Here is a 25984-nt window from a genome sequence, read left to right as displayed (position 1 = left end):
TAACCTAGCCTATATATTGTTTCTTTCTTTCTGTTTTCTTCTGAAGGAACTTTTGTGTGTTTTTTTAAATTTAATTTATTTTTTTTTTATTAACTACACATGACGTTACAATGATCTTGGCAATTCATACATTTGAATCATTGGGGTATAATTTCTCATTTTTCTAATTGTACATATTGCAGAATCACACTGGTCATAGAGTCACCTATATACATATAGCAATCATAATGTCTATTCTGCTGCCCTTCCTATCCTGCTGCCCTTCCTATCCCCCCTACTCCTCCCCTCCCCTCCCATCATTTCTCTCTATCCAATCTAATGTGACACACTTTTTTTTTCTTTTTCTCGTCACAACATCATACATGTATTCTGTATAACGATGAGGTTCTCCTTCCATCTTCCGTGCAACTCCCCTTCTTCCTCTTTTCCCCTCCCACCTCTCTTCCCTATTTAGTGGTAGTCTTCTTCTCATGTTCTTCCTCCCTATCCCATTTTGAGACCCCCCCCCCCTTATATCAGAGACGATGTTATGCATTTGTTTTTTAGGTATTGGCTAACTTCACTTAGCATAATCTGCTCTAATGCCCTCCATTTCCCTGCAAATGCCATGATCTTGTTATTTTTTAGTGCTGAATAATATTCCATTGTGTATAAATGCCACATTTTTAATCCATTCATCTATTGAATGGCATCTAGGTTGGTTCCACATTCTAGCTATTGTGAATTGTGTTGCTATAAACATTGATGTGGCTGTATCCCTGTAGTATGCTCTTTTTAGGTCTTTTGGGTATAGTCCGAGAAGGGGAATAGCTGGGTCAAATGGTGGTTCCATTCCCAGCTTTCCAAGAAATCTCCATACTGCTTTTCAAATTGGCTGTACCAATTTGCAGTCCCACCAGCAATGTATGAGTGTACCTCCCCCACCCCCATCTTCACCAGCACTTGTTGTTGTTTGACTTCATAATAGCTGCCATTCTTATTGGAGTGAGATGGTGGTATCTTAGAGTAGCTTTAATTTGCATTTCTCTGATTGCTAGAGATGGTGAGCATTTTTTCATGTATTTGTTGATTGATTGTATATCCTCTTCTGAGAAGTGTCTGTTCAAGTCCTTGGCCCATTTGTTGATTGGGTTATTTGGTTTTTTTGTTGTTGTTTAACTTTTTGAGTTCTTTGTATACTCTAGAGATTAGAGCTCTTGTCTGTCCCCCATACTTTTTGACAAATTGAATGCAATTTCACAGCTCTTTTCCTGTATTCCAAGAGAAGAAATGTCACAAAATTACTAAGTGTCAAAGCCAGTCCTCTGAGGCAAATATGTAGATGCAAGTGCCACCAGAAAGCCCTTGCTTGTGGCAGGGTTAGTTTGAGCAAAGACACATAGGAAGCAATGGGAAACTTGAGCATGGACCACAGTGAAGAACTCGGTTTTCATGGAATAAAGTTTCTATTGTGGGGAATAATCTACAAAATTGATAAGATCTCTATCAAAAAAGCATCTGATTGTAAGAAGCTTTGACTTTGTGGACTTAACAGCCTCAGCTTTTGAGTTAGAGTGCAGAGGCTTTTCTTCAATGGACAGATGGCACTCTATTCTCCGAGGAACTGACAACTATTTGGGACTGTCCTTAGCACTAAATGGTGGTGTCAGGTGAGGTGACTGCTGAGAAGAGAAGTGGTACTCTGGTAGAAATCAGTATTTTTAGAGGGGGATGATGACATTACAGGGCAGTGTCGGCCTCAGCATCTTGTTTCGAACATAGCTTGACCTCCTCTGTATGACAAAGCTGTCATATTGGATGACTATTGAAATCACCAGAACCTGCGGGTACTCAGGCATTATAGGGCCCTTGCCATCTATGGATAAAGGTTCTAGCAACAAGACAGAAACTGGACAGAGGAAAAAAGAAAGTCTCCCTCAAACATGCTGCCATCTAAGGTGTAGTTTGAAATACAGGCTCATTTTTTGCCCCCAACTGTTTTTCCATCTGCTCAAGTACACACTCTCCTAGCCTCACACAGCAGTCCTGGCCTTTATCATTTCATGTCCTGAAGAGCTCTTCTCGCTCACTGTGTATTGATATCAGCTTTAAGAGCCATCATGTATATTGACTTCCTTACTGATCATGAGTACACATGCTATTGCCAGTTTTTTTAGTGAATGGTTACCTTTCATAAGCAGTGATGGGGATTTCACGTTTTGGAGTGTAATTTGCTGAGCTGGGGTGGCATCAGTGAAGCCTCCCAGGATGGGGAAGTGTTGATTTCCCTATAGCCAGATGACATTGTCCAGCCTTCTCTGCTAGGGACTGAGGGTCAGTGTCATAGCATATGTTTCTGTGCCAGAAAAACAGAAAGAAATTGTTTAAAGTTTGTAATCTGAGGGCACAGTTTCTAAGATGTATACCTGAAAGGATGTATGTTATAGGTATGCTTAAGGGTTGGACAGAATGGCTTATGTACTGAGTAACTCAAAACTTTGCTGAATTCACTGTAGACAGGCTCTGACTGATAAATTAAGGTGCTGTTCCTTAACTCAAGAAGAGATTCTCAATGCTTTCAGCAAGTCTCGGTAGCTTATATTTTTGAAAGTAGTCATTTTCTTAAATCGCACATCCCTATGGCTTATTACGTAAACACAGGAAAGCATAGATTATGAGTTAAAAGTATTGACAGCATTTCAAGTGCTATCAGAGAACATTTAATTCAGTTTAATTTTGTGATAATTCTTGTGTTTAATCCTTTGGTTACTCTGTAATCATGTCTGTATTGATCTTTTCTAAATGACTGCTTGCAGTTTAATAAACTTTGCCATTAACCCAGAGCTTCTAAAGGGAGGGATTGATTCCATTATCAAATATGATAGAACCAATAAGTACCAAAACATGGCCAAATCTATGTATAGGAAGCCTTGGTATAGAGACAATCTTATGCCTTATTCAAGAAACTGGGTAAAAATCTAGAAATTTGTGTATGATTTAATTGATTCAGAGTTAGCATCTGACTTGTTTATGCAAACGGACACTTCCTTTCATCTCTCCAGTCTAAATTATAGTAGCCAACTGAAAGGACACTTTTCTTTCGACCATAATTGTAGGATCCAATTTTATTTTCTGCAGAGATACCTTGAAGAATTTATTTGGTCTGTGTCTCAGGCTACTGCGTATATCCTAAGCATTTGGCTACTATGCATACCTGCAGGATAGTTCAGTTATATTTTTATTCATATGATGTTAAAGGAAGAAAATCATATGTATAAATCCTGAAATAGAAGAATGGAGTGGGAGCAGGGGATGAAGTCAGAAAGAGAGAGAACACATGTGCAGAGTCATAGGCTGGCGCTGTGAACAAGCCCTCAGACTTGGGAAACTTTTAGTGAACTCTATATGTGCTTCTCATTTAGCAATAGCATTTATAATATGTGCTAAATAAGCGGGAATTTTTTCATTTTGCACCTATGGGTATTTTAAGTCCTACCCTTATCCATTAATGTTTATTGAGTCACATAAATATTTATGTGAATAAATATTTATGACAGAATATTTATATAGAGTTTGGGGTCTGGAGCATTTGTACAGCTCTGCTTATTTTTTTAAGTTCAGAAAAGGTGTCATTCTTTGCTACTTTTCACCTCTGAAAGAAGATGGCATAGATTGTCGGTTTTGAAGAAAAGCTAAAGATTTTATTTCATTGCTGATTTTATCGCTTTTTAAAATCTGTTAAAAAAAGTATCTTTGACATAAAAGGAGTAGCCTTTCATTACTTAGGCTTTGCAGAAGTAGAGGTGCACAGAGGATTTCACAATTAGAAAATACTGAATTGCAATTTAAACAAGAGGCCGTAATTCTGACAGTTACAAATAAGACTATAATGACCTGGTATTAGGGTATAAAAGTAGATTTAAAACCATGGAAACTCAGAGTATGTTGCCAGTTGCTGGTTGCCTGACTTTGGGATGTAATTTCTTTATCAGAGTTTGGTTTCTTCACTTATACAATGAAAACATTGTTGACTACTATATTGAACATACTAGGTAGTCCAATGAAATGATGATTTGAAAAGTTATCATAACCTTTTTAAAGGCTATGGGACACACCTGTCATCCTAGCACTTTTAGCAACTCAGGATGCTGAGGCAGGGGGATTGCAAATTCGAGGCTAGCCTCAGCAATTTAGCCAGGCCCTGAGCAAGTCATTGAGACCCTGTATCAATGTAAAATACAAAAAGGACCAGGGATGTAGCTCAGTGGTAAAGGTTCCTAGGTTTAATCCCTCCTATACCCCAAATAAATAAGTAAATATGTAAATAAATAAAAGGTATTAAAACTTTTTCAACTCTGAATTACTTACAAATATTAGTTGTTATGAAAAATCATAAATTAATCATTGTTTTTTATTTAGAAATTATCTGACTTTTTCACTTAATTCATGTACATTTCTCATATCAAAACCCAGTTAACACAAAAGAAAGTGAAGGCTACACTACATGAGAGAAATCTCATAGAGATGATTAAAAGGTTGAAAAATATGTTCTGGAAGAAAACCCTGAACTGAATTCACACACCATAAGCTATATTCATTGAACGTTTTCTGTGTGTGTGCCAAATATCTTACTAAGGATAATAATATTACAGAAGTTGAAGGAATCTAAGTAGAGGACCCTGTATTTGTAGATATTGAAATAGATTGGTCTCTGGTTTTGAGAAGTCAATTAAAGTCAGTTTGAGACAGCATGTAACACTTGTTCATGGAATAGGAGAAGACCTGTGGCCTGTTTTTTTATTGCTTCTCTGTTATCATTCTTTCCACAAAAGATTTGGAAAAAGTTACAGAATTCTCATTTAACTCATAAGCATTTTATAGTTCTGTAGAAATTCTGCAGAACCATTTAAAAAACTTGATCCATTAAGGGAGTATCTTTCATCCATATACACTGACCAATGTACTATTTAAAGCTACATTTAAATTCAGCTCCACATCGCACAAATTTTGCCAGCCATTGCTTTTTCCTATCACTGAATATTTCTAAACATTAAATTACCTTTTATAAGATTATTTTCGTCTGAATGTACAGAATGTGCCCCATCCCACACTGTGTGTGGGGTTTGTGTGTGTGTGGGGAGAGCTTCCCTCATCTCAGTCATCATGTTTACTTCTAGATCAGTACAACCAAACTCTACTCAGAAGTCAAGTAGTAAGCTATTCTTTTCTTGCTGATTAATACAGATTTGACATCTTAAGAGCCAGAGTCAGGAGGACTTACTGATGATATTCCTTTTTGTCCCCCCATGTAAGATTCTGAAATCATATCAGGGATTTCTTGCCTTTCTTTTTGGGAAGACTAAGGGGAAAAGTGAGAATCATAACTGCTGTAGCATGACAATGAAGAATTAGGATTCCATAGCCCAGAATCCTAATCTTCTGCTTTCATCTGTGGCCGATTTAATTTCACTTTAAGTGACTAGAATGGTCACAGAGGATCTTTTCATGTAAGTTCAAGTATCCATATTTTATATGGGATTCCTGATGAATATCATCTTCTTGATATTTCTCTTCCTAATGGTAATGGAGACCTACAAAAGGTCATCAAATGAAAACTAGAATTCCTGTCTCTCTTCCAGGACTCGTCCAGAACAGTGAAGTAACCTTTAATACATATCACTTATAATAAGTATAGCACAAGCCAGGCACAGTGGTGCACGCCTTGGGAGGCTAAGGCAGGAGGATCTTGAGTTCAAAGCCAGCCTCAGCAAAAGCGAGGTGCTAAAAAACTTAGACCCTGTCTCTTCGTTAAATACAAAATAGGACTGGGGTTGTGGTTCAGTGGTTTGGTGCCCCAAGTTTATTCCCCGGTATCCCCCTCCCGCCCCCAAATCAGTAAGCTAATTGACGATTGCTTTTGGAGACATTGTTATTTAAAACGAAGGTGTGTATGAAGTTTTATTCATCCATAAATAGGAATGAATTTATGTCATTTGCAAAAAATTAGATGGAACTTGAGAGACTTAATATTAAGTGACATAAGCTAAACTCAAAGTCAAGGATCATATGTTTCATCTCATATGTGGAAGCAAGAAGGAAAAAGAGGGAAAAAGGTTGTGGCAGGCATCTCATGAAATAGTAGGGAGACCAGAAGAGGAAGGGGATCATGGAAAGGGAGGAGGATAGGATAAGAGGAGGTACTGGGGAACAAAATTGACAAACCTATATTGTTATATGGTGTACATGTATGATTATGTAACACCAAATCCCACTATTATGTGTAATATACTAATAAAAAATTTCAAAAATACAATGAAGGTGTGGTAATATGTAGGTATCTGGGGAAGAAAACAGTGAAAAAAAGAAAATATGTGCCTTATTACTAAGTTCATGGATCAAACGTCAGGATATGAAGAGGTTCACCAGTTTTCAAGGTCTTTTATGGAACACTTGGATGATAGCAGTGACCAGTCCTGATTTTTGTTTAAAAAGGGACCGTTATTGAGACCTAGCAAATGATAATTTGACCTTGACATAAAAAAGAAGGTATGACATGACGTTTCACTATCTACCCCCTTTATTTTTAGTCTTCCCTTGGATTTAGTAAAGTAATTCACATGATCTCTAAATACCCTATATGTATTTAGACCTCTTTAACATTGTAGGTGAATAGTAAGGGTTTCACTAAAAGGTGGATGTGGGAACATAGTTACTAAGTTTGAAAGTTCTTGCATGGAAATCTGAAAGAGGAAGAAACTTGGAGCATACAGTTTGGTAGCATGGTGGAATAACCTGGAATGAGAGGAAATAGTAATGGCGTCCTATTTCCCTCATTCATTCTTTTCAAAACAGCTTAAAGCCTAATATTCTTGTTCTTTGCTAGGAAATCTGGAAAATGACAAGCTATGACACTGTCCTCATGGAGGTAATAATGATTGATCCCAGGAACACCCAATTATGGTTTTTTTTTTTTTTTTTTGGCCAAAAGAAGTTCATTAACTCTTTTCCCATGTTTGCAAACAAAGTGCCTTGAAAAAAAGTGAATAAAGGCTCTTCCAATTGATGTTTTACTAACAGAAAACCAAGGATTCCCCTTTCTGGTCACTCTTTGCAGAGCTTATCTGTGGTTTGAGCATACCCATTGTAGCAGGTGAAGGATGATATCTCATTGTGGTTTTGATTTGCATATCCGTAAAGATTAGTGATGTTGCGCATCTTTAGCCGTATTTGTTGGCCATGTGTATGTTTTTTTTTTTTTTTTTGAAAAATGTGTACTTAGATCTTATTTATTATAAGTAGAAAAGAATAATGGATAATTGAAGGGGAAGTCATAGGATTATGTGTCCCCTCAAATATTGTCTTAATGGATTTGATATGAATGGGTGTAAGAGCAATAGAAATTTGAACACTCTGCCTGCTTGCCTCTCTTCAGTTGACAAAGCTGACTTTTGCTCTCAGGCTGGAGAATTATGTTTTGTTCTTTCTCTTTTGTCTTCTATTATCTTTTCTTCTGTTGTATGGTTTCTTTCCTCTTTTGGACTAGCTTTTGGTGTATTGCCCTTAAGCTCTCATTGATGGGATTTTCTGCCTCAGTCATGCTGTGTTCAGTGTTCAGAATGTTGCTTGTTACAGAGGAGTTAATTTTTTTTTTTTAAGGTTTCCTTTTCGTCATGCTGTATTTCTCAGATTATCTGGAGGGACTGTAATCCAATTTTAGGAATCCTTCAGGACTGAGAGCCTAAACTGTTTTAAGCAATAGCATCTGGTTTCCAGGGACTCAACTACTTTGAGCTTGTTAAGGTCTAACAGCAGCCAACTCTCAATTATCTATAGGAATGAGAGATTGCTAGGACATTTTCAATTCAGAGTGTGCCAAAATCTCACTTAAGCTGATACTTGTGATTTATCGTATAACTTTAGGAGAGGTTCTTGGTGGCTGCTTTTGTTTTCTCCCCCTCATCCCCCTTTTTTACCCTTTCCCTCTCCTCTGATAATGGCACCATCCATTCGAAAGGTGTTTATATATGCAGACTTTATTTTGTAGTTCAACTTAAAAAAAAAAAAAAACGAACAAAAAACCCTTTCCCTTGTCATTTGGATTTCCTTAAGTTATGTGTACCATCATGTGTTAAATGTATTTTAGTAAAATTCCTTACTTTTTTTGACATACAGAAACAGTAAAATTTCTTTATGTTCTTTTTTTGGTACCAAGGATTGAACTCAGGGGCACTGAGCCACATGAACAGCCCTATTTTGCATTTTTATTTAGAGACAGGACCTCAGCAGCTTAGTGAGTCCCTCAGCAACTTTTGAGAAACCTTATCTTTAAATAAAATACCAAAAAAGGGTTGGGGATATGGCTCAGTGGTTGAGTGCCCCTAGGTTCAATCATCAGTGCCTAAGCCAAACAAACAAACAGAAAGAAAGAAAGAAACAATCAAACAAAAAACTTTACAAAATGATAGCCTCTGAGCAGTAACTGAGAATTGAATGTTAGAAATAAAGGGAAAAAAAAGAACTATGAAAACTCTACTTTTTGTTGAAGATGATGTCAATGCTATTCACTGTTCTTCAGTGTGACTGAGACATTAGTGTTCACAGCTGACTGGCCTCTGGAAAGTTTCATGGCCACATTTGGCCTAAAGCTAGTTCTTTTAGAGCATGGCTATCCATTTGTTTTATGAATCTGAACAGTTTTCTGTTGACAGACAGGAAATATGGTGTAGTTATTGGTAATGATAATATACAAGTTGAATATGATGGCCAGGATTGCCTTAAAAAAAAGTTTTATTTGGGTAAAAGTGACATACTAGTAAATTATGTGAATTAAACTTGTACAGTTTGTGGGGTTGGAGTTGTGGCTCAGTGGCAGAGCACCTGCCTCGCATGAGTGAGGCGCTAGGTTCAATTCTCAGCACCACATATAAATAAATGAATAAAATAAAGGTCCATTAACATCTAAAAAAGTGTACAGTTTGATAAATTTTGGCATATATATGTCGTTTTGCCATTGCTATAATCAAGACTAAGAACATGTCTACTATTCCCCAAATTTTCTTTAATTTCTTTCTTTCTTTTTTTTTTTTTTAAACCTTTATTTTATGTATGTATGTATGTATGTGGTATTGAGGATTGAACCCAGGGCCTTGAATATGCTAGGCAAGCGTTCTACCACTGAGCCACAAACCTAGCCCCTCAGGGGTGCTTTTTTTTTTTTTAAATTTATTTTAGTTCTCAGCGGGCGAACACAACATCTTTCTTTGTATGTGGTGCTGAGGTTCGAACCCGGGCCGCACACATGCCAGGCGAGCGCGCTACCACTTGAGCCACATCCCCAGCCCTAATTTCTTTCTTTCTTTCTCTCTCTCTCTCTTTCTTTCTTTCTTTCTTTCTTTCCTTTTTTTTTAAAGAGAGAGTGAGTGGGGGGGGAGAGAGAGAGAGAGAGAGAGAGAGAATTTTTTTAAATATTTATTTTTTAGTTCTCGGCGGACACAACATCTTTGTTGGTATGTGGTGCTGAGGATCGAACCCGGGCCACACGCATGCCAGGCAAGCACGCTACCGCTTGAGCCACATGCCCAGCCCCTCTTTCTTTCTTTCTTTCTTTCTTTCTTTTTTTTTTTTTTTTTTTGGTTGGGGCAGGTGGTTACCGGGAATTGAACTCAGGGGCACTCGACCACTGAGCTCCATCCCTATCCCTATTTTGTACTTTATTAGAGACAGGGTCTCACTGAGTTGCTAGTGCCTTGCTAAATTACTGAGGCTGGCTATGAACTCATGATCCTCCTGCCTCTGCCTCCTGAGCTGCTTGTATTACAGGTGTGTGCCACTGTGCCTTGCCCCCCAAATTTTCTAATGCCCCTATTAATCACTTCTTCCTATCCCTCCACTAATCTAGTTTCTGTCACTATTGGTTAGTTTACATTTCCTAGTTTTTCTGAATTTTCAAAACTTGGCCTAATTATTGAGATTTGTTCAGATTATAGCATGTATCAGTAGGTTATTCCTTTTTATTATTGAGTACTATTTCAGTGAATGGTTATATGCACAGTTTATCTATCTGTTCATTTGTTGTCATACATTTGGGTTGTGTTTCCATTTTTATGCTCAGTACTAATCTGATAAATGTCCACCTGCAAGTCTCTTGTGTAGCATATATATGTATTTCTCTATTTTACCTGAAAATAGAAGGTTGTATCACATGGTAGCTGTACTTTGAACTTTTATATAAGCCACCATATTCTTTTTCGAGGTGGTTGTATTTTTTTTTACATTCCAATGTGGTAGTATATGAAAGTTTCTCTATATCTTTGCTCCCAGTTGGTGTTGGTCATTTCTTTTCATTTCAGCCATTCTAAAACTTTTGTATCTCATTGTGGTTTTAAGTTGTACTTCCTGAATGAACTGTTGATGTTGACCATCTCTCCATAGGCTTAAATGCCACTCAGAAGTCTTGTTCAGTGAGTGTCTGTTCAGATCTTTTTGCAACTATTTTTTTTAATTTATCTTTGAGAACTTTTAATATATTCTACATACAAACTTTTATCAAGTAAACATTTTGTGATTTTCCCCCTGTAATGTGGTTTATCTTCATTTTTAAATAGTATGTTTTGATTAAGTATAATTTATCAATTACTTTATGGACTGATGATAGTTTTGATACTTTTATGGGTTTATTGCACTCTTGGTTATTTCTCCACAGAATTGCTTTTGCTTAAAATCATTAGTCCAGTTATGTGTGAGTCTCCTTCTGGACTCTGTTCTGTCACATTGATCTGTATTTCTATCCTTACACCAAAGCAGAAATGTAAGTTTAGTTCAGTGTGAAAGATGGCAGTAGAGAGCATTCTACTTGTTCCTTCTGTAATCTGTTTTACCATACTAGTTGATGAATTTATCTGCTTTCATGATTAAGCAGACTGGGTTGAGAATCCTTTTAGATATTTCCAACAGATGCAAATTGTATGACACATAGTTGTTTTTTTTTTTATTTAAAGATGTGAATATTTGAGATTAATTTTTGAATTCCATACTGAATATTTTGTATATTCCTGTACATAGTCTCCTCTTTTTCCTTAAAAGTTTAGGCCCTAAAAGTCTTGTTATAATTCCATTTTCTCAAAAATCCAATGTGGGTGGGGCACCACTGTGAACAGAGCCAAATAGAGTTAAATTATAAGAGAGCTGCCATAGCCAGGCATGGTGGTACATGCTTGTAATCCCAGTGGCTCCGGAGGCTGAAATAGGAGGATTGCAATTTCAAAGACAGCTTCAACAAAAGTGAGGTGCTAAACAACTCAGTGAAACTCTCTCTCTAAATAAAATACAAAAATAGGGCTGGGGATGTGGCTCAGTGGTAGAATGCCCTTAAATTCAATCCCAGGCAACTCCCCCTCACCAAGTAAATAAATAAATAAATAAGTTCTATCTATGTTCTCTACTTTTTTATTATGGGTTTATTGCACTCTTGGTTATTTTTAGTTCCTAGCACAGTGAACCCTTGCACTTGTTTTGCACTGAGGCATTGACGGGATCAGTGTTTGTAAAAATCATTCAAAAACAGGTATAAATGCTGCACAATGAACCAACAAAGGCCCCAACAGACTAAAATGACAGCACACAACCATTATTGTCATTTGGTGGTGACAGGCAGAGCAGTTTTCCTTTTTCTCCTGGCTTATTTGTTATTTTATTTGTAAGTTCCCAAGATCAAATAACTCAAATAAGACATGTTTAAATTGCATCCCTCTCTCACACATGTGAATGTGCAGCAGACACACATAGCATAGATGCTTTGTAAATGATTGGTCACCCCCTATTTAGTTTGGTTGGAAAAATCAAATGGAGACTTCTTTCTAAAACCTGTTTCATGCAATGCAGGCAAATTTGTCCTCATTTTTGTTGCCTGTGTCTTCATCTGTAATCAGCCAGTGGAGTCCTGCAGCCTACATCTGCAATTTGTTGCTCTCTCCTAGTTTGCACAACACTGAACCATGTCATTTTGAAATTCAAGAGTGGCAGAGGAAGTCTTTAGTAGAGGATAGTAATTTGGGAGAAGGGAAAATCAAGAGCAAGATCACCTGTTTTGAAGAGGGCTGATGTTGAAGGAAATTGCTTTGGTTAGTCAGACTCTGAGCCTCTCAGTGGATGTGCTGCTGTGACCTGCCCCTCCATCACCAGTGACCTAAAAATCAAATAATTCCAACCATTCATGAAACTTATTCCCATTTGTGGTGCATGGCTTGTACACTTACCCCCTCTATTGTCAGCAAAAGTGTCTAAATCTTTTCACCTAGCAGGCAGTGAACGTTTTTCTTGCTTTTTTTTTTTTTCTGGCTGCTTCTGTGATTGTCAAATTAATACCTTCAAGCACTTTTCCAGATCTGTTTCTTACCTGTGTGGCCTCTTACCCTCTCTAGTCCAATACAGTTTAGTCCAGGCAGATTTTTCTCTCTGTGTTCTTAAGGGCTCTGGCTAGGCCTAGGAATTAAATTGACCCTAAATAGATTAGTAAGAAAGAAGTGTACATATTTTTGCAGGTATGTTGATCCCACCTCAAAGGAAAATAACCTCAAAATGACACAATGTAAATTCTTATTAAGAAGATTCAATTGGAATGGCCTTACTTAGAAAAGTAGTGAAATTGTGTGGGGAGGCCAGAGGAAGGGAAGAGTTATTTCAGGGAGATGGGTCAGTGCCCCATGGCTTCTAATAGGAAGATGTCCTCTCTCCTTCCTTGGGGTTTCTCTCTTTTGTGGATCCTGGTGGAGATGCTGCCTTTTTCCTGGTGCAGCAGAGTATTCCTTTTGTGTCTATTCTTTTTTAAGTGACCTTAACTTCAAATAATCCTTAGAACAAGGGGCATTTTTTTTCTGGTGGCATATTCTGTCACTCTTCATTTGCAAAATGCTTTCCTTGAATAATATGAGGTGTAGTTGTCTTATTATCAGAAAATACTACAGGTGGGGTTTCCCTTGGGAACCACTAGCCTATACCATTATAAACTAATGGATCAATAGGCTTTGAAATTGCTATTCATTGATCCCAAAAAGCTATTTTATGAAATGTACATATTTCCTCCCTGTATTGTAGCAGTTCTGTCCAAGTTTCTTTAGGGAAATTCTTAAATACCACTACTTGATTGATGGTAGGTGTGTGTGTGTGTGTGTGTGTGTGTGTGTGTGTACACACTTATAAAATCACTGTATAACTGTTCTGAACATTGATAGGTTGTTAATTTACTTTAGTAAATCTTTGTGTGTTTGATTTTTTTCCCACTCAAGAGTTGGTAATTAAACCCAGTAGTGCTGTACCACTGAGCTATATCCCCCAGCCCTTTTCACTTTTTATTTAGAGACAGGGTCTCAATAAGTTACTGAGGCTGGCCTCAACCTTGTGATCCTCCTGCCTTAAGTTGCTCAAGTTGCTGCTTCATAGGTGTGTGCCATGGTGCCTGGTTTATCTTTTGAGTTTTATTGCTTATATGGGACAGTTTTTTGGTCATTTTTTCCCACTGACACAGTCAAAGGAAACAAATGATTATTTTACTATATACTTTAGAAGCAGTCAATAACTGTTTAGAGACTCGGAGTGAACAAATGATGGGATGGCCTGGTTTATGCAGGAATTGTTCCAAAGTACTAATATTGTCTATTCAGTAACTTATAAATGGATATGTATCTTTTAAAAATCAAGATAATCTCTACTCTTTGAAAATACAAGCCTCTTAACTATTAAAACTCCTTTCATGACTATTCATTTTTTTTGTATCTCTCAAGTCACCACCTCTATATAAAAACTAATCTCCCCCTCTCCAGAGTGGGAAAAATCTCAATACTAATTGAAACTAAGATGATTTTACTGCTGTTGCTGAGATGTTGGCAGGTCTCTTACAAGCTAATGTCACGGCATGGGATCCATTTACTCTGTGTAGCTATTCTGCAGGGCAGTAAGCATGCGGTGATTAATATGCTATGTGAACAAAAATGAATTTGGAAAAAATTGATATAATCTCATAAATATTAATTCACATTTGTATGAATTGCTCATAATTTTCAGTATACTTTTAAGGCACCTTCAGTATGATAAAAGGTTTGATCTCTAATGAGATGGGCATAATGTTTTAAAAAGCACAGTTGATACCTTATTAAATGTTGTGTGTGTGTGTGTTTCGGTTCCCGGGGATTGAACTCAGGGGCACTTGACCACTGACCCACATCCCTAGCCCTGTTTTGTATTTTATTTAGAGACAGGATCTCACTGGGTTTCTGAGGAACTCACTAAGTTGCTGAGGCTGGCTTTGAACTCTCTATCATCCTGCCTCAGCCTCTCAAGCTGCAGGGATTACATACAGGTGTGCATGACCACACTAACTTATTATTTGTTTATTAATCTGTTATGCTACAAGAAAAAGATTCAGGGCAGTAGGTGGGTTGATGACAATAAAAAGAGGGGTTTCCCCCCGCCCCCTTTTTTTTAAACCCTGTAGGTAGTTTTTGTATTTCCTTTAGAAGTAGTCCAATATATTTATTTTTTAATTTATTTTTTCCCTTTTTTTTTCTTTTTTTTTATTGGTTGTTCACAACATTACAAAGCTCTTGACATATCATATTTCATACATTAGATTGAAGTGGGTTATGAACCCCCAATTTTACCCCAAATGCAGATTGCAGAATCACTTCGGTTACACATCCACAATTTTACATAATGCCCTATTAGCAATTGTTGTATTTTGCTACCTTTCCTATCCCCTACTATCCCCCCTCCCCTCCTCTCCTATCTTCTCTCTCTACCCCGTCTACTGTAATTCATTTCTCTCCTTGTTTATTTTCCCATTCCCCTCACAACCTCTTATATGTAATTTTGTATAGCAATGAGGGTCTCCCTTCATTTCCATGCAATTTCCCTTTTCTCTCCCTTTCCCTCCCATCTCATGTCTCTGTTTAATGTTACTCTTTTCTTCCTACTCTTCCTCCCTGCTCTGTTCACAGTTGCTCTCATTATATCAAAGAAGACATTTGGTATTTGTTTTTTAGGGATTGGCTAGCTTCACTAAGCATAATCTGCTCTAGTGCCATCCATTTCCCTGCAAATTCTATGATTTTGTCATTTTTTATTGCTGCATAGTACTCCATTGTGTATAGATGCCACATTTTTTTTATCCATTCATCTATTGAAGGGCATCTGGGTTGGTTCCACAGTCTAGCTATTGTGAATTGTGCTGCTATGAACATTGATGTGGCAGTATCCCTGTAGCATGCTCTTTTAAGGTCTTCAGGGAATAGTCCGAGAAGGGCAATAGCAGGGTCAAATGGTGGTTCCATTCCCAGCTTTCCCAGGAATCTCCAAACTGCTTTCCAAATTGGCCGCACCAATTTTCAGTCCCACCAGCAATGTACAAGTGTACCCTTTTCTCCACATCCTCGCCAGCACTTGTTGTTGTTTGACTTCATAGTGGCTGCCAATCTTACTGGAGTGAGATGGTATCTTAGGGTGGTTTTGATTTGCATTTCTCTGACTGCTAGAGATGGTGAGCATTTTTTCATGTACTTGTTGATTGATTGTATGTCCTCCTCTGAGAAGTGTCTGTTCAGGTCCTTGGCCCATTTGTTGATTGGGTTATTTGTTATCTTATTGTCTAATTTTTTGAGTTCTTTGTATACTCTGGATATTAGGGCTCTATCTGAAGTGTGAGGAGTAAAATTTGTTCCCAGGATGTAGGCTCCCTATTTACCTCTCTTATTGTTTCTCTTGCTGAGAAAAAACTTAAGTTTAATTAAGTCCCATTTGTTGATTCTTGTTATTAACTCTTGTGCTATGGGTGTCCTATTAAGGAATTTGGAGCCCGACCCCACAATATGTAGATCGTAGTCAACTTTTCCTTCTATCAGACGCAGAGTCTGTGATTTGATATCAAACTCCTTGATCCATTTTGAGTTAACTTTTGTGCATGGCGAGAGAAAGGGGTTCAGTTTCATTTTGTTGCATATGGATTTCCAGTTTTCCCAACACCATTTGTTGAAGATGCTATCCTTCCTCCATTGCATGCTTTTAGCCCTTTTATCAAATATAAGATAGTTGTAACTTTGTGGATTAGTCTCTGTGTCCTCTATTCTATACCATTGGTCCACCCGCTTGTTTTGGTACCAGTTACATGCTGTTTTTGTCACTATTGCTCTGTAATATAGTTTGAAATCTGGTATCGCTATACCGCCTGATTCACACTTCCTGCTTAGAATTGCTTTTGCTATTCTGGGTCTTTTATTTTTCCATATGAATTTCATGATTGCTTTTTCTATTTCTACAAGAAATGCCGTTGGGATTTTGATTGGCATTGCATTAAACCTATAGAGAACTTTTGGTAATATCGCCATTTTGATGATGTTAGTTCTGCCTATCCATGAACAGGGTATATTTTTCCATCTTCTAAGATCTTCTTCTACTTCTCTCTTTAGGGTTCTGTAGTTTTCATTGTATAAATCTTTCACCTCTTTTGTTAGGTTGATTCCCAAGTATTTTATTTTTTTTTTTTTGAGGATATTGTGAATGGAGTGTTTTTCCTCATTTCCGTTTCAGAAGTTTTGTCGCTGATATACAGAAATGCCTTTGATTTATGTGTGTTGATTTTATATACTGCCACTTTGCTGAATTCATTTATTAGTTCTAGTAGTTTCTTTGTAGACCCTTTTGGGTCTTCTAGGTATAGAATCATGTCATCTGCAAATAGTGATAATTTAAGTTCTTCTTTTCCAATTTTTATGCCTTTAATTTCTTTCGTCTGTCTAATTGCTCTGGCCAGTGTTTCGAGAACTATATTGAATAGAAGTGGTGATAGAGGGCATCCCTGTCTTGTTCCAGATTTTAGAGGGAATGCCTTCAACTTTTGTCCATTCAGAATGATGCTAGCCTGAGGCTTAGCATAGATAGCTTTTACAATGTCAAGGTAGGTTCCTGTTATCCCTAGTTTTTCTAATGTTTTGAACATAAAGGGATGCTGTACTTTGTCGAATGCTTTCTCTGCATCTATCGAGATGATCATATGGTTCTTATCTTTAAGTCTATTGATGTGAATAACATTTATTGATTTCCGTATGTTGAACCATCCTTGCATCCCAGGGATGAATCCTACTTGATCATGGTGCACAATTTTTTTGATGTGTTTTTGTATTCGATTCGCCAGAATTTTATTGAGGATTTTTGCATCTAGGTTCATTAGAGATATTGGTCTGTAGTTTTCTTTCTTTGAGGTGTCTTTGTCTGGTTTCGGAATCAGGGTGATGTTGGCCTCATAGAATGAATTTGGAAGAGCTCCTTCTTTTTCTATTTCCTGAAATAACTTGAACAGTATTGGTATTAATTCTTCTTTAAAGGTTTTGTAAAACTCCGCTGTATACCCATCCGGTCCTGGGCTTTTGTTGGTTGGTAGTCTTTTGATGGCTTCTTCAATTTCATCCATTGATATTGGTCTGTTCAAATTGTGTGTCTCCTCCTGACTCAGTCTGGGCAAATCATATGACTTAAGAAATTTATCGATGTCTTCACTATCTTCTATTTTATTGGAATATAGGTTTTCAAAATAATTTCTAATTGTCTTCTGTATTTCTGTAGCATCTGTTGTGATATTGCCTTTTTCATCCCGTATGTTATTTCTCTCTCTTCTTCTCTTCGTTAGCATGGCTAAAGGTCTGTCGATCTTATTTATTTTTTCGAAGAACCAACTTTTAGTTTTGTTAATTTTTTCAATAGTTTTTTTTGTTTCAATTTCATTGATTTCCGCTCTGATTTTAATTATTTCTTGCCTTCTGCTACATTTGCTGTTGTTTTGCTCTTCCTTTTCTAGGGCTTTGAGATGAAGTGTGAGCTCATTTATTTGTTGGTTTTTTCTTTTTTTGAGGAATGACCACGAGGCGATGAATTTTCCTCTTAAAACTGCTTTCATTGTGTCCCATAGATTCTGATATGTTGTGTCTGTATTTTCATTTATCTCTAAGAATTTTTTGATTTCCTCCTTTATGTCTTCTGTAACCCATTGATCATTCAGTAACATATTGTTCATTTTCCATGTGATGTAGGATTTTTCCTTCCTTCTTTTGTCATTGATTTCCAGTTTCATTCCATTATGATCAGATAAAATGCATGGTATTATCTCCACCCCTTTATATTTACTGAGGGTTGCCCTATGGCATAATATATGGTCTATTTTTGAGAAGGATCCATATGCTGCTGAGAAAAAAGTATATCCATTTGATGATGGTTGATATATTCTATATATGTCAGTTAAGTCTAGGTTATTGATTGTGATATTGAGTTCTATAGTTTCTTTATTCAACTTTTGTTTGGAGGATCTGTCCAATGGTGAGAGAGGTGTGTTGAAGTCACTCATAATTATTGTGTTTCGGTGTATTTGATTCTTGAACTTGAGGAGAATTTGTTTTATGAATGTCACAGCACCATTATTTGGTGCATAAATATTGATAATTGTTATGTCTTGTTGGTGAATGGTTCCTTTTAACAGTATATAATTACCTTCTTTATCCCTTTTGATTAACTTAGTCTTGAAGTCGATTTTATTCGCTATGAGGATGGCCACCCCTGCTTGCTTACGAGGACCGTGTGCGTGGTATATTTTTCCCCATCCTTTCACCTTCAGCCTGTGTATGTCTTTTCCAATCAGATATGTCTCCTGGAGGCAGTATATTGTTGGATTTGTTTTTTTAATCCATGATACCAGCCTATGTCGCTTTATTGGAGAGTTTAAGCCATTAACATTCAGAGTTACTATTGATATATGGTTTGTACTTCCATCCATGTTTGATTGTTTATCCTTTTTTAAAAAAATTTAGTTTGTTTCTCCATGATTATCTTTCCCCTCGCCCTCTGTCTTTACCGAGGCACTTCCTACTGATGGTTTTGGTTATTGGTTTCCATTTCTTCCTTGTGTAGTGTTTTGCTCAAAATGCTTTGCAATGCTGGTTTTCTGGCTGCAAATTCTTTTAACTTTTGTTTATCATGAAAGATTTTTATTTCGTTGTCATACCTGAAGCTTAGTTTTGCTGGATACAGAATTCTTGGTTGGCATCCATTGTCTTTCAGTGTTGGAAATACATTGTTCCATGACCTTCTTGCTTTCAGTGTCTGTGATGAAAACTCCGTTGTTAACCTTATTGGTTTATCCCTGAATGTAATCTGTCTCCTTTCTCTTGTAGCTTTTAATATTTTCTCTTTGTTCTGTATATTGGATATCTTCATAACAATGTGTCTTGGTGTTGGTCTACTGTGATTTTGTGTGCTCGGTGTCCTGTATGCATCTTCAATTTGTATATCTGTTTCCTTTTTTATTTCTGGAAAGTTTTCTGTAATTATTTCATTCAGCAGGTTACTTATTCCCTTGGTTTGAATCTCTGTACCTTCTTCTATCCCGATGACTCGTAAGTTTGGTTTTTTTATGTTATCCCATAACTCTTGGATTTTTTTCTCGTGATTTTTTACCAGCCTTTCTGAGTTGGCTAGACTCTTTTCAAGATGATATATTTTGTCTTCATTATCTGACGTTCTGGCTTCTACTTGCTCCACTCTGTTAGTGATACTCTCAATCAAGTTTTTAATTTGGTTTATCGTTTCCTTCATTTCTAGAATTATTGTTTGATTATTTTTTATAATCTCTATCTCCTGATTGTGATGCTCAACTTCTTCTTTTATCTGTTTATGTAATTCATTCTCAATGTGTTCTTTCGCTGCTTGAATTTGCTGTCTTGTATCCTCTTTAAGGTTCCATTCCTTCTGTCTAAGGTGTTCCTTGTGTTCTTTATATGATCATTTTTCTGATGACTCTAGGTCCTCCTGAATATTTAGGCTGTCCTGCATTGTTTGTACTCCTTTTGTTCCTTGCTTTTTGAAGCTGCTCATGTTACTTCTTGTTCTGTTTGACTGCTGAGTTCCTTTTTACTCCTATAAATTTATTAGATGCTTGGGAGGAAAGGTATTAGAAGGGAAGTGAAGAAGTCACTAAAGAGAATGAGAGTAAGCAGGTAGAATTCAAGGAAGGTGGGGATAAGAAAAATGAAAAGACAAAAGAAGAAAAAATAGGAAATAAAAAAGAAAAAAAATTAAAAAAAATAATAATAAAAAAATTAAAATTAAAATTAGAAGAAAAAAATTTAAAAAATTGTAAAAAAAAATTAAAAAAACTACATGAAAGAAAAATGAAAATGAAAGAAAAACCGAAATCAAAAAAAAAAAAAGAGAAAAGAAAAAAAAAAGGAAAAAAAACTTAATAAATGCAGTCTTAAAGTTTGATTAACTTCTCTTCCAGTAGGTGGCGCTGTGCCCACCAGGTCAAGTTTCTCCTGTCAATACGCGGGAACCAATCACTGTGCAGCAGCTCCTCCCAGACTGGGCGAGTCTCCAATCCTGAGTGTCTAGGGCCTCCTCTTGTGTCTAGTCACTTCCCACTTTTCCTCTAGCCAGGCCCCTCTCACGGTGCCACTCATCACAATACTGGCTACACGCCAGGTCTGCTGCTCCCGGGAGCCCTGTTTTCATGAATGAGTGGGCACACTCTCCCTGTTTGCCATTCCCTCAGACCCTAAGTTTGGAGAGCTTGGGGCTGAGAATCCTCAGCGAATTTTACTTGCCCTCCGGTAGCCACTCCCCCGGTAGCTGGTGCAAGAGACCTCAGCAGTCAGACCTGGTGGGAGTGGTAGTTTAGCGCCGCTGGTCCCGCGCCACCTCTGATTCCCTCGGGCTGGCTGTCGCACTCATGGGAGAGCTGGGAAGGGCCCTTAAGGTTTCCCCGATGTGTGGATAGGGAAGGCTAGGGGATTACACACCTGTACTCGCAGGTTTCAATGAAGTTATCTCCTCCGCCGCAGTCTGATGACTTCAATTCTCTGCCATAGTGGTGTCTCTTGCAAATGGCGACAGTTCGATTCCCTTTGCCGGGCGACCAATGCAACGGGTGGGTCCTTACTGTCTCTCCCAAGCCCCGTTTGAAACCTGTGGCCACTACTTATGAAGGCTCAGTAGGCATTTACCTCCGTAGGATGAGAAGGGCTGACCAGTTGTTTCAGCCGGATGGATTAATGCTGAGTCACAGCTGTTTGTCTGCGGGAAGCAGGCGAACGGGAGTTTGAATTCAGCCGATCCGGGCTCAGTGTGTGTTCTGAGAGGCCCAGACTGTTCGCCCTAGATCCACGTCAGCTCAGCATTGCCTAGTGATCATGAGCAAACAGATTTAGGTTGTTTACGACTCCCTATGCCCGCACAGCTGAAGAGGTTAGAGACTTGATCTCTCCACGCCCACCGCCATGTTGGAATCCCAATTTAATTGTATTATAAATGAGCAACTCACAATGTAACTCGCCTGCCTCCTTCTGTTGTTGTTATTCCTCAGTATCTTTTCCTGAGAGGTAACTCTTTTGTTTAAATGTGAGATTAAACAGAGAACATATTTTGAGCTAAGCAGGTGTTTAACATAACTTATTGGGCTAGTAGATGCTGGACAAAGGAATTCTATTTAGCAGACATTAATTGAATATTTTCATGTGTTAGGTATAGTGTGCAAGATCTGAGACTATGCAGTCAGTGACCATTGCACTTGCATTGATTGCAGCTTGTCCTCTGAAACATTGCTCACTACATCCACATTGCCTCAGGACAGCTACCTCTCAAATAGCATAGGACAGATCATCTAACAGCTAGAGGTTAGACCCAAAGCCACTCAGTTGCCTTAGTGGACGTTTTAATTTTATTTCTTACCCCCACATATAGGCCTTTCTTCCTTTCTGGGGTTTCTTGATATTTGCATATTGCATTATATTTTTATCACATGTTCATCTCAACATCCTTACTTTCCATCTTCTTTGCAAAATGTAAATGACTATATACAGTGCCTACTGGCATTATCAAGCTTTCATAGCTTGCTTTGGTGTATTATAAGCAGTTTAGTATTTTTTAAAATCACTATTATATTTTATCTTTATTGTGCTTAATCACTACTGTACTTTATAGGTTTGGATGTTTTAACTAGTCTTGTTTACTTATGCATTAAATAAGTATATATTGACCACCAATTATTTTACCTGGCTTATGTAAAACACTTATTTGATGAAAACACTGGGATTGCTGAGGTCCGCTGCTTACTTCCTGCCACTTTTAACCTTTTTTTCAGACAGATTATACTATCAGCTGCTTCAAGGCCTTTGCCCAAGTTGTCTGTGCTCAGCCTTTCAGACTAGGTCATCTTGTTGACCCTAACCCTCTGCCCTGGTCTAGATCATTTCCCCCAGTTTTAATACCTTTTGCCTTTCCTTTTGAGTTATCATTACAGTTTGCAGTGATATATTTAGTATGTGGGTATTAAATTTCAAGGGGAGGAAAGAGTGAAATTTTGAGATGGAAAAATAGGTAGAAATAATTTTTTTAACTTTATTTTTGATAGTACTGGTGACTGAACACACACATGCTAGGAAAGTGCTGAACCACTGAGTTATCCCCGTATACAAACCTTTTTAAAATTTTTATTTTGAGACAAGGGTCTCCTTAAGTTGCTGGGGCTGGCCTTGAACTTGGAAACCTCCTTCCTCAGCTTCTTGAGTAGCTGGATTATAGGTGTGCGGAACCACTCTCAGCTTTATTTTGGTTTTATTTTATTTTTCAGTGTGCCATTAGGACCACAGAAACTGAGAAAATGTGGGAAGGAGACTCCATGAAAAAAGATTGTCAGTTTAAGAATTGTATCTCATTTCTTAGGGTTCATATGGCATATATCAGGTGATCTGAGTTTCTGTAAGTTTTGCACATGAGCTCAGAATTTTAGTGACTGACTTCAAGGCTTGAAATGAATGGTGCTAGCATCTTGACTGAGCCCAGGCCTTCTGGTATTCTCAGTATGTTGTGAGCTGCCTGTAGGGACATCTGTTTATCAGGTCATGTGGGCTTCAGATTCTGCACTGGGCAACTCCTGTTAGAGGACATTGATTACCCATAAGGATAAATATAAAGTTGTTGCTGTTGATCTTTGTGATTATATTGTCATTTACATTTTGCAAAGAAGCTGGAAAGTAAGGATGTTGAGATGAACATGTGATAAAAAATATAATGCATTATGGAAACATTCTAATTATATGAATTGATAGTTTTCTTCTTGTTGGCTCTGATATGTTCAGTCTTGTGCCTTTTCTTTTGAACTGGGCATGTACTTTGTATTCGTCTTTGAAACAATACAGTCATTGAAAAGTCACTTGAAAAGTAAGAATATTGAGCTTCTTACGGAAATGTCATTATGTGCTGATCCAGCACAGAATGAAACAAAGGCACCAGTGAAATCACTTTCAATGGACAAGTACTTTGTGCTTTATTAAGTTTTCTGTCCAAGAAGATTAGAAAGGGTATATTTGTGATAGCATCTGGGAGTCAGAAAAGAGAGCCATGTTTCTCAGTTTTAGGTTATCATATTCTATTTTTCTGTCCCCATCACCTTTTCTAGTAATTTTATTTAACCTTTATTTTGGATATGGCCCTAGATACATACATAACCATTGCTTCCCTTTCCTCCCTTTTTTTCCCCCCTACAGAAAGATGTAGCACTTAAGCCTCAGGAACGTGTGGAGAAACGCCAGACTCCCTTGACCAAGAAGAAACGAGAAGCACTTACCAATGGCTTATCTTTTCATTCAAAGAAGAGCAGACTCAGCCACCCACACCACTACAGCTCAGACCGAGAAAATGACCGTAATCTCTGCCAGCACCTTGGGAAGAGAAAGAAAATGCCGAAGGGACTCAGACAGGTGAGAAAACTTGGATTTATTTTATTCTGTGAACTTCTATAGATGCCTGCTTCTCTGTGATTCTTCGCACAGGTGGAGAAGTTATCCTTGGTGGCATCCTGTAACTGCTTGCAGAGCTGTATGCTTGCTTCCAAAGAATTATAATCCCAATCTCATTTTTTTTTCAATTAGAATTTGTAACTTTGTCTTGGTACCCTTTCCATTGAATACTCTCTATGCTGCAAAGCTTGATGTGTTTAGGGCAGACTGGTGTTTAAGGCAGACTGAAGTCTTGACAATTGTCAAGGTGGACTGGTGTGTAGGGAAAAGAACCTTGAAATTAGGACAAAAGGGATAGGGAAATTTAGTGACATACATTGTGTATTTCATGGTTCCAAAGTACTAAAATTGGTTCTTTGAGTAGAGCTTTGCATAAGATTGACATTTTCCAGGGAAGCTCAAGTATTGTGGCATGTGGGAGAGCAGTGACAAAGAAAGGGACTGCCTTCTAGTGCCTTAATTGTTTTCCATAGTCCATAATTGAAGACAGTCTTTGTGATCTGCCAATTGAATACAAGTCAGTAGTGGGGCTCCCTGGCCTGTTAATTAGGTTTCAGTGATCCACAGGCAAATATTGCTCTTGGCATTTGGGGAGAATTTTTGCCTGTGAAATCTGTACATGTGATTGATTGATGAAGAGAGATGAAGTTGTTTGTAACAATTTTTTTTTTCCCTGCAGAAACCCGGAGGCTTTAGTGACTGTAGAGTTACCTGTGTCCTGGGTATGTTTTGTTTTTGGTGAAACCATTGGGTGGGATTGACTATTACTTGAAGGAAGCAGGGGAAGGAATTGTGGTTCACAGAGCAGGTGCTGTTAATTAGAAGCTGAACAGGTAATTTCTAGTTGCAGGTGTTTCTTTGCAGAGGGGAAAGATCTGCAATCATATAAAACAGTGGTTTCAAAACCCACAGACCATTATAATCACATTGTTAGCCCCACTAAACATAAATTTTTGCCCTCTCCCTAGGATCTAGTGAAGTTTTTCTTAAAACATATTTTTAATTGTAAATGGATACAATATCTATGTTTTATGTATGTTTGTATGTATGTATGTGGTGCTGAGGATCAATCCCAGTACCTCACACATGCAAGGCAAGCGCTCAACCACTGAGCTACATCCCCAGCCCATAATGTAGATTTTAGCTTAAGAAATTTCTGTTTGATAATGATCAGACTGGTTTGGAAGTTATGTTACAAAGCATCTAGAGTGTATTTTGCATGATGAATTTTAGCTTAAAGATCAGAAGGTTCAGAAGCCTCAAGAAAAGGTAATGAGCAGTTTGGTGTCAGAGTTCAAATAAAGGATAGTATACTAAGAACCATCTGGAGTGATGGGTTCAGCATGGACTCCAAAAGCTTCTTGCATGTAATGCCCTTCAGTCTGACACTCAGGGTGGTGTTTCCGAGGGCTAACATAAATCCCCCAATTGAAGTTATAATGGTAATTTACTAACTATAGTCACATACAGTTCTATAATAATTATGCTGTAGACATTCAGTGAGGTAGTTTGCATAGTATAACCTGTAATTCATACATCAACCCTGCCTAGTAGAAAATTATGGTTACCCTGCTGATGTGGAAACTCATACTTGATCAAATGGCTTGTCTGAGGCCATCTGGCAGTGAGGTTCAGCACAATGATTTAGATCCAAATCTTTTCAGCCAAGAGCCTCCGCTTTCCCCCTGTACCTTCTCTTTGGGTATGCAGAAAAAGCACAGCAGGTCAGAGGATGGGAGGGGTTTACAAATATTTCTAGAAACTAAATGATAGTATGGTCAAACAGAATTTGACTTTGGCCATCAAAATGGTCTTTGAAGGTACAAGAAAAATAAGAATAAATTATGAAATTCAGAGGGTAGATCAAGAGCTGGAGACTTTGAAAGTAACCAAATTTGGATTAAGATTTTTTAATAAGGAGGAGGGGAGAGGGGTGCGAAAGTCAAAATAGAGCTTGCACAGGTTGTCTCCTTAAGGAGCTTTAGTCTCTCATTTGGAGACTAAATTCATTATCACAATGAAATGGCTGAGGAACACAAGAGTGATGTGTTGCCACGTCTATTGGCCAAATTATGACTTCTGAAAAGAATTTTGGGAAAACATAATTAATCCTTCCCAGAACACTGAGTAAAGTAAAAAAAATTTCAATATATCTGTCATTGAGACCACAAGGAATGCTT

General features: G+C 37.7%; 1 protein-coding gene across 4 annotated transcripts in view; it reads left to right on the top strand.

Annotated features, from left to right (window-relative positions):
* The window catches only part of AUTS2 (activator of transcription and developmental regulator AUTS2), a 1127114-nt gene that overhangs the window by 296501 nt on the left and 804629 nt on the right, over positions 1-25984 (top strand). For all 4 annotated transcript variants that reach the window (XM_081300095.1, XM_081300097.1, XM_081300094.1 and 1 more), the window contains exon 2: positions 23553-23765. In XM_081300095.1, coding sequence (XP_081156221.1) covers positions 23553-23765 — 213 coding nt within the window. The remainder of the gene's footprint in view (positions 1-23552; positions 23766-25984) is intronic.

The sequence above is a fragment of the Spermophilus citellus genome (assembly GCF_964194105.1).
Source record: "Spermophilus citellus genome assembly, chromosome: 6".
In the NCBI taxonomy this organism is placed as follows: Eukaryota; Metazoa; Chordata; class Mammalia; order Rodentia; family Sciuridae; genus Spermophilus; species Spermophilus citellus.
Note: the sequence above shows the minus strand (reverse complement) of the source record. Positions and strands in the feature narration are given on the sequence as shown.